The 10,283-nt window shown below is 36.2% G+C and overlaps 1 protein-coding gene across 1 annotated transcript; it reads left to right on the top strand.

The window, feature by feature from the left end:
- Positions 1–7,743: 7,743 nt before the first annotated feature.
- Positions 7,744–10,201, top strand: LOC108675828. The gene is made up of 4 exons (XM_018163857.2): positions 7,744–7,811; positions 8,067–8,893; positions 9,421–9,558; positions 9,880–10,201. Exons 2-4 carry the CDS (start codon positions 8,072–8,074, stop codon positions 10,045–10,047), a joined length of 1,128 nt encoding a protein of 375 aa, XP_018019346.1. The 5' UTR covers positions 7,744–7,811; positions 8,067–8,071; the 3' UTR covers positions 10,048–10,201.
- Positions 10,202–10,283: the final 82 nt, after the last annotated feature.

Genomic DNA, 10,283 nt, shown 5'->3' with positions numbered 1-10,283 from the left:
GCTATTACCTATGTGGACTATGGAGTGCTGCCACGCTCAGTTGAATGCGCTGTGTCACGCCTTCGCATGGGGCACGCTGGTGTAAATGCTCACTTGGCCAGATTCAACATGGCAGATTCAAGTAACTGTTTAGCATGTGGTGTTGAGGGAACAGTCAGCCATTTTATACTACATTGCACACAATTCACCGAACAACGAAGGGATTTCCGCGCAAGACTGGAAGGCCTGTCTCTTCCCTGGGATCTTACCACGGCTCTTGGTGGTGGGGACATCCCAGCGAGAAGCCGCACTACTGTCATTCGACATCTTGGTCGTTACTTGCTGAACTGCAATATGGTGGCCAGGTTGTGAATGTTCATCTGAAACTAATTTTACTCTTCTTTCAACAATGTACTGCCACATTGCTCTGGTGAAATATGTGGAAGTGATGCATTCAAACGCAAAGAGGCAAGAATGGAAAATAAGTCTGGAGTGAAGTGACTCAAATCAAAATTCAATTGGTGCTCAGGCTGGGAGGTGTGTTTTCTACATACCCGAAGCCTAATAATTCAATTAAAAAAAAAAAAAATCGCCCATCGGCGTCTACGCGTCTTCACTCTTCAGATTTTAAGTATTACCCCAAACGGGCTTACGGGTCCGAAGGCTCGTGTTTTTTGGTCCTGAAACTGAAAGTCGAGGAATGATACTCGTGTTTCAGCATACAAGCTTTCGTGATTCAATCCATAACCATTGTTTCTAACTGCTGATGCTCATTTATTTGGTCACGACTCACAAGCACAACCATAACTAGGCTGCCTACTTGTTGTAGGCTGTTGAGTCTTAGGCGTCAGCCGAGTTTAATTTTAGGTTAATTTACATTTGGCAATGGGTTCCATGACCCTTGGTACTCGTTCGTTTCAGCCCACTCCTCCAGATAAAGGAAGTTTTCCACTTGATCATGAAGGACAGTGCAAGGCTTTTATGATTAGGTGAGTTGAGTACAGCAAGAAGGTAAAATTGCTTTCTTTCCTAAGTTCCCTTCCCTTGTGCCAGAAACCCAGAATTATATAGCACCTTGACAGGCTTGACTGCATGTTTTATGACAATATAAAATTTTGCATTTTTTAACTTAGAATTTTGTAGAGTCTCAGATTTTTTGGCTTTAGGGTAAATGCACCATACATAGTGACAAAGCAGAGAGTTTTTTAGACTCTCCCTCAAGTTAATTTTTGAGTCCTATAAGTAGACCAGTAAAGTATCATGGATACCAGCATTATCATAGGGTAAACGCGGTATATTCCGACACATTAAGGACGCATCGAGAAATGAAAAACTATAAAAAAAACGTATGCGTTACGTAAGTTCTGTTGCCTTCACATGACTGTCAAAACACTTCACTACGCGTCAGCAACGATGAAATCCGCGTTTACCCTACTTAAGAAATTGGTTTAAATCTTGAGTTTTGGGAAAATTAAAAATGAACTGATTCCAAAAAATCTCTGGTTTGCCACTATGGCACCATATTCCAACATCGTGGGTAGGGTAAACGCGGTATATTCCGACATCGTGGGTAATTCCATCACCTCTCTAGTTTTTCCTTTATATCAAGCTTTGTTTTAGTTCCATGCGTTCGTTGATGGTTGAAATGGTGACGTCATACATTTGCGCCTCAAACTAATGCCAAAACACTAGGTCTTGGCCATTTAGCGGGAAAATATTGAGATCCAAAGAGAGACAATGCACTCTACCCAGTGAGATCATCGAAAAATGTGTCAAATTTGACAGTTGACCTTGCTCTACCAAATAGTGAATAACTGTTTGTATAGGAAGAATATTATGGTTTGAGACTTTTAAATACATCTTTGAATATATTAGGAATCCTTTAAGTATACTTGACTTACTTGTATTTGCTGATTTCAAGTGGTAAATAAATTAATAGATGATTAAGTTGAGAAATGGATTTAGACACATGAAAACTAATTCTGTCACAACTTGAATTGGACACTCACAGATCGTTCCAAGCTATGTACAAAAATTAAAATTTGCTTAATTGAAAGCCTAATAGTTGTTAATTAAAAGCGTAATTAAGTAGTGTTCAATATTCATTAGTGTTCTAATTCAAAGCCATGTTGTATCCCAATACAGCTCACACAGCAAACGGAATTCGAACACGTGGATGACGGCATTACGTATCAGTAGAATTTGAAGCGCAGACGGAATATGCCTCACCACGTGCCAAATATTGCCACACACAGTGTCGGAATATAGGGATTTGGTAGGTTTGCATTCTAAAGGCTTTTAAATAAATATGGCAACATTTTGTGACGTTTCATTGTTGCTGGTGCGTAGTATGGTGTTTTGCAAGTCACATAAAGCAAACAGAACTTGAGTAACGCATACAGTTATTTTTTTATTGTTTTTCATTTCTCAATGCGTCCTTAATGTGTCGGAATATACCGCATTTACCCTAATTCCAACACTTCTCAACTTTTTCCTTTATATTAAGCTTTGTCTTAGTTCCACGCATGCATAAATGGTTGAAATAGTGATGTCATACTATTGCGCAACAGATTCCTGCAAAACACTAGGTCTGGCGTGGCAGGAAAATGTTGAGATCCTCAGAGCGAAAGTCCAAGTCAAGTAGTGAGAACATCAAAACATGTGTCAAAGTTGATAGTTGACCTCAAATAGTGATAGCCTAAACTGTTTGTGTAGAAAGAATGTTATGGTTTGAGTCTTTGAGACTTTTAAATAAGTCTGTAAATATATTAGGAATCCTTCAAGTATACCTACTTGTATTTGCTGATTTTAAGTGGAAAATAAATTAATAGATGATTAAGTTAAGAGACAGTTTTAGACAGATAAAAACTGATTCCGACACAGCTTGAAATTGGACACACACAGCTTGTTCCGAGTTGTGTTCAAAAATTAAAATTTTCTTAATTAAAAGCTTTATAGCTCTTAATTAAAAGCTCATTCCAATCTGTGTGGTATTCCAATACAGCTCACACGGGGCATCGGAATTCCTACACAGGGCGTTGGAATTATGAATTAGTTTGAGTTTGAAGCGCTGTTGGAATTAGTTTCACAATATGCCAAATTTAGTCACACACAGTGTCAGAATTCAGGGATTTTGTAGACTTGAATTCTAAAGGCTTTTAAATAAATATGGCAACAGTTTGTGACGTTTCATTGTTGCTGGCGCGTAGTGTGGCTTTTTGAGAGTGATGTAAAGCAATCAGAACTTGAATTGCGCATACGGTGATCTTTTTATAGCCATTCATTTCTTGGTACATCCTTAATGTGTTGGAATATGGTGTGTTTACCCTATATATATTTATTTATATGGTATTATCAATGGTATCCCATATATCTAAATAGGAAATTGATTAGTAAATTCAGGTAAAAATGAATTTTTTTTAATTTTTGTCTACAAAATTGTAACAGGGCCATGGCCCATGGGTATGTAACAGGATGGAATTCTGAAAATTACCTATTGTTCATAAATTATTTTTGAAATTTTGATCCACCTCTGCCACTTTTTTTTTATTGAAAAATTTTAGTTGAGTTAGAAAGGATAAATATGCATACAAATTTCATGATTTGTATCTCTGTGGCAATGTGTGATTTTGCTGATGCATCATAGATGTTAATGAGACACCTTAATATGTCTTTAAGAAATTTAATCAAGCAATACTGATAATGTGTATTTTTAACTCATTGTACTACTTTAAAAATTTTTTATCAATTAAGGACAGTGATAGTCACATAGGTGTGGCTCTCAGATGGAATGGAATCAATGGATGATATATTAGTTTGCTGTCAGAGAAACTTCAATTTAGTTGTTTCTTCATAGCAACAGATAAGCAATGATTTGTCACCAAGTATAATTTTGCTCGTAAATACTAAAAAGTTTGGCTCACAATGAAATAGGCCTATTTCAAATTTTGGTTGCCTTATTTTGCAAAAACATGAGTGAAAGTTAATGTTTTCTGTTCCTGAATGGTTCTCATCAAGTTTGTTATAGCCATCATTATTGGTGCAATGGTGCTATCATGCAACTCAGTTGGCTCTGTAGTTTGAGTGTATTACAGTAATAGGTCCAGTTCCATGTCAATGCATAGTAATACTATTACTATGCATTGACATGGAACTGGAAGTACAACTTTGTGATAATGGTGGCATGAACTAAATTTACCAAACATTAAATTACTTAATATTAATAATTTCACTCATTGGTCAACACATCTGCTTCCTAGTGAAATTTATTTGAAAAATATTGTCTACATTTCTATTTTGTAAATTACTTTTGATAATAAATTCAATAGTTGCTTTGTTAGCCAATGGTCTTTTAATTCTTCCCTGGGAAAAAAATAAGGTTATTATTGTCTTTCCTAATAATAACCATTCAATCTTTCAAATTACAAAACAAATTAAGTTATAAAATTAGCTTTACTTTATTTCACTTTATTTCTTTTATATTTCACTTTGCATTTATACTTCACTTTGCAGTCAGTGAATAAGAAAAATTTTATGATGCTTCTAACACCAGCATAAATACAAGTTAATATTTCATCTATGAATTTTCTATGAGTTCGAATATAAATTAAAAACATTAAAGCTAAACCATTGATCATTGATTTATAAATTAATCAATTGATTGATCTTATCTTAATTCTTAATTACCATATATGACACATATATTAGGTCATCAAAATTTCATTTTACTGTTCATATATGAACAAATAATGAAAGGATAAATAAAATGCTAATTAATGTTGCTGGTCCTTATTTTTCTTTGCATCTTGTATAAATGTGTAATCTATCACGTGAAAGCGTTGCCATCCTTTTTTTAGAAATTGTAAACAGTTCCTCAAGTACAACCTCAGCACAGCAAATGTTTTGAGCTCACTACACAACCTTTGTGGGTCTTGCATCATTGTGCAACTACTTTTATAGTTCTGTGAAAGTGATACATTATATTTTAAGAGAATTACCAAAATCTGTGGTTGAATATAGATATTCCTCCCAAATCTGCACTCATCTGCCATAGGGTAACTCCCACATGTCTGAAAATTTTTATATGTCTGTCAGAGAAGTGAAATTTCCACTTGGGATTGATGCATACCACAAAAGCTATTTAAGGGAGCAAAACCTTGTACACATATACGCAATGAAGGCAAACATACAACTGACTTTTTTTCCTGATTACAGTTGGGTTGGCAATGCCAATGCCAGTAGTATGGCAGTGCCAGCCGTAATATTACGGTATGCAAGTACTGTAGTATTACTGTTTAATTACGACAGTTACGGTAGTAACTGTAAGTGTTACGGTATTTTTCACAAGTGTATTCAAGAACAAATTCTGAAATAGATGCAACATTTCCATTCTTACACATAAATGGGATTAATAAAATACCAAATCCATTGTCATTTAATTTGGGATGTACTGTATGGATGACAATTTTACCTTTGTTCCTATGATGCTCATTTTTGCCACTGCAGCTGTAGAATTAAATTAAATTTTAAAAATATAAATTGTAAAATTTAATTACAATTTTAAAATGAAAAATTACATTTTAATGAATTAAATTAAATTGTTTAATACACCTCATGGTATGTGCCTAAGTGCTCAATGACTTATTTACTGCAATAATTGTTGCTTCTAAACAAGATTCTAAAACTCACGATGGGAGACAAAATCATTCAGAATCTGAAGTGAAGTTATTTAGACAATATTGACGAAATAGGATAAAAACTTTGGAAACCACTGCAGTACACTATTGCAACACAACCAAAATTACCAAATTGTGTATTGTGCTTTACAGCCTCATGACCCTCATCTGACCAAACGGAAACTTTCAAAATGCTGCAGCCACTGGTGTACCTGCTGTTCTGCAGTGAGCATTGCCAAAGATTTGCAAATATCTAAAATGCAATAATTTCAATCCAAATGTGTTGGTAAGATCTTCTGCAAGTGTAAATTTTGCCACTGATGCATTGCTGAAGATCTTCAGATATTCACCTACTTTCTGCACCCTGGGGTCAGAAGATGGGATACTGGGCTCTTTCTTTATAGCATTGTTGATATTTTTGAAAAAGTAACTTACCCAGCTGGATTGATATTGATGTGATATACTGGTATATATATACATATATGAACAACTGTAATTCCATTCTGATAAGGAATTTTTAGTTACTAATATGTTGCTACTGTCTTGGTTTTCATTGTAATGTCTTGCCTAACTAATCCCATAGTTCAGAATCTTGTTGCCAATTTTCTAACTGACAAATTCTTATCCCAATGCAATTTCAATGCAGAATGATGATCAAAATCTTCTTTTAAAATCTGATGGAAATTCTAAATTCTTTTGCAGCAAAAATTACATTTAAAAATTTGAATGTAAAATTGAATATTTTAGTAACCTTTCACTACCTTTTTTGATTGTCTTGTGGTCTTCCCACTAAACTGAAATTTTAGATAGTAAGTATCTGAGCTGAAATAACTTGAGCTCATATATCAGTTTTAGAATAAAATAGAAGTGTCAGCACTGAAGCAGGAGCATATGTTCAGTCTTAAAATGCCTAGTAACAACTAACAACTATATCAGTTTTTCAGGCTTTGATGTTCAAACAATCAAACTTTCACAAGTTTGATTGTGAAGTAGATAGATACACAACAGCAAAAGTTTTGATAGGAGATGTTTTGTGGCTCAAGAAATTGCAGTAAGCTAAATTTGATGCTTGACTGAATTGAATTTCTACAGTTGAATGTGTAAGTGAATTGACATGAATTACCTACATTCTGGTTTAAAAAAATCATCTGTCTGCCCCATGTGGATCTTTTAATTTTGACAGCAGGAAAAATTTGAGGAATATTTGTTAATGTATTCAACTGGCAGATTAAACATTACTATGTGCCAATATTCAACTGGCAGATAAAACATTAATATGTACCAGTACTCAACCAGCAGATTAAACATTGATATGTACTATGTATTTAACTGGCAGATTCATTCATTGATAAGCAGTGAGATTTGAAAATCTTCTAAATCCTAAATCCTGTGATAATGAATCTTATCATCTTAAACTCCATCATAGAAAATTAAGTGATGCCAAACTTGTTCTTGAAATGAAAAACTAAATTTTCATGCATCTATTTAAAAATCAAGTTGCTGTTTTTTATCAAGTTATTACCAGGTTTTATGTAATTTTTTGACACCATAAGTATTGTAGGAACCTACTTGAATATGCCTTATAAATTTATGTGAATGATTTATTAAGTTTACCAGAAGATATTTCTCATAATTCTACCCAGATACAGATTTATACATACAGATTTAGATGCAAACTCTTGATGTTTGTATTTTTGTCATGATTGTTGTTGAAGATTGAATTGAAGCAAGAAATTATTTATATATAGACCTAATGCAATGTACTTCTGTTACCTCTCATGTTTAGTTGGTTATTTTATTTTATTGTGAATTATGATGACATTTTAGTGTAATTTTCTATTAATATGAAGCATTCAGAATGATTACCTATATACAAGCTACCTTAGCATTTGTTTGAGTTTGTGAATTTGTTCTTTCCTTGCTTCCAGATATATGCAGTGTATGCACGAGAATAATGGCAGTAACAGTGAATGCCGAGTAGCTGCTCGGGACTACCTTGATTGTCGTATGGAAAAGGGTCTGATGGCTAGAGAAGAGTTGAGCAAGCTGGGATATGCTGACCTGGAGGGCACTTCTTCTAGAGCTAAATCTACTCTCTGACTGCATCTGTCTCCAGTATTACACCTGTATAGAAATTTTATTGCTTAGAACTTAGAGGTGAGTCTTGGGAATTTTGTTTTGAATTGAAATTTCACTATCAAACAGGCATAGAAAACACACCTTGAAGCATGTGTAATGTGCAGGAACCAAGTAACCTGTTTTGATTTGAAAGAGTTAGTCATTCTATGCATTTGAATTTAATATTGTTACCTACTGCCAGTAAGTAGGAGAATGAAATGCATTGAGAAGTTAGTGAATTATGTAAAATATCATGTGCCCCCAAATAACTTACTCGAGCTGTCGCATTTTCAGTTACAATGATGGGACCAGAGAGGTTGTTGAAGTGGTTATCAGAAGTGGAAATTGTTCCACCAGCTGGTGAAACAAATCAGCAATTTAATAGCCAGGCAACAAAAAACCGTAAACCACGGGTACTGTTGGGGTGTTCTGGCAGTGTAGCCTCCATAAAAGTTCCTCTCATCGCAGCTGCTCTACAAGAAATTGATGTGCAGGTGATAGTTCTGCCATCTGCTTCTGCCCTGCATTTCTTGATGGCGGCTGCCAGGCAGACAACTGTGGAACTCCCAGTGAAGAATCAGTGTTTACCCGTAGAAACTTCAGTGTCTAAAGAATTGGTGCTACAGAAGTTGCAAGTTGAGGTCCAGGAACCAACCCGTGATGCTCCTAGTCCAGCCCCTAACACACAAATAATTAATATAGAACAAAATACTAGTAGTGGGAATGATAGCCTACACCCACTTGGAACTAATGCAGCTCAAGGCTGCTCTGTTTGCTCGCAAATATTTAATGCAAGGCACAGCTTCGGTGACAAAAACTCTCAATGTTTGAAAGAAGCTTGTCTTGATGCTTCTCAAAATGAGCGTGGAACTGTTAACACGGAAGTTTTTGAACATAAGAATGATGTGGTGCCCAATACTGTAGTTTCTGGTGAGGCGGCAGGGCGTGTGTGCGGATGGTGTCATGTACAGCAGCAGCACCCAACACTCACCCTGACGGGGGACGAGATGGAGTGGCGGGCGTGGAAGGGAAGAGGAGACCCTGTATTGCACATCCAGCTTCGTCGTTGGGCCGATGTGTTCGTCATTGCTCCTCTTAGTGCCAACACACTCGCTAAGTTGGTAAGTATATGCCGAGTTTACATGTACCTACTCTCGCTCGTTGAATATTTTAATCCATCATGACCTGGCACTGATCGTAATTAAACGTTTTATTTGAATGGAACGTGTCAATAACTATCTAGCTTTAGAATGAACAATGGACCGAATGGCTTTCTCTGTATGTATTAGTGAAAAATGTCTATGGTTTCGACTGTCAACATTAAAAGTTTGGTCTGCTTGCATTGGCTTGGATATGTCTCATCTAAAATATTTTCTTTTTACTATTGTTTCCAGAGTGCATTTCACCCTGAGCATTCACTACACTTCTATTAATATCATGCATTATCGCCTAGCGTCAGAATTACGATTTGTAGGGTTCGATTGCCACATAACTACTAAGTTTTTCGATCGCGCTGGAAAGTTGTGGCTTAGATTTGTAAAAAAATATAGTTTCTTTCGAAGCCGAGTCGTAAGTGCTGTTGCGAAGTTAGTAGCATTGACGGTACACGGTAGCAATATCAGACATGACGAGCTCTTTCCTCTGCCAGGCAAACGGCTTGTGCGATAACCTGCTGACGTCGGTTGCCCGCGCCTGGGACCCGTGCAAGCCGCTGCTCTTTTGTCCTGCCATGAATACCTTCATGTACGAACATCCCCTCACTGCCAGGCATATCTCCACGCTCAAGGTTGGTACTTGGTAACAAGCTTGACGATGATTAATATAAAATATGGAAAAAATTTCGATGTCTTACTCAGTAAGTCTCAAATTTGTTGCAGCATAACTTCTGAAGTGGACTACTTGGTAGATTATTTAGTTACATCAATGAAGCCTGAATTCCGAAGCAATTCGTTTATTTTCTGGGCATGATTATTTGGTTGTTTTGAGATTATATTTTTGGTCTATTGCCTGTCGATGAAGCTTTTCTGCAATTTCCATTCACATCGTTGAATTTTGTGTTTTGAATTGTTGCATGTGCATGAGATTGAAAAGTTTTGTGGTTCGCCAGGACTTTGGTTACACGGAAGTACCAGCCATAAGTAAACGTCTTATGTGTGGGGATGAAGGCAGCGGAGCTATGGCTGAGGTGGCTGACGTCGTGGCAGCCATCAAGCTGGCGCTCGTCAGCCATGGCTTTACTGTGAAGGCAGCTTCTGACCTTATTGATGAAGGCTAGTATGTAGATTTTATTAGTCTGATCAATTCACAGAAGAGAAAAATAATCCGGTTTCATAGAGCGGCAGATCCGAATAAATGTTGTAAATTTGTATACTTTCAGGGTAAATTAATAGTGTTTATCACTATATACAGGTAAAAAGATTTGAAGTTGAGTTTGTATCCTTAACTCATCCTTCATCTGCAGCTATTGCGATGCCTGTTTCACGCAAGTCGGGAAGACTTGTTCACCCTGGA

The sequence above is a fragment of the Hyalella azteca genome, unplaced genomic scaffold (assembly GCF_000764305.2).
Source record: "Hyalella azteca isolate HAZT.00-mixed unplaced genomic scaffold, Hazt_2.0.2 contig8429, whole genome shotgun sequence".
NCBI lineage: Eukaryota > Metazoa > Arthropoda > Malacostraca > Amphipoda > Hyalellidae > Hyalella > Hyalella azteca.
This window is presented reverse-complemented; position numbering and strand designations above follow the sequence as displayed.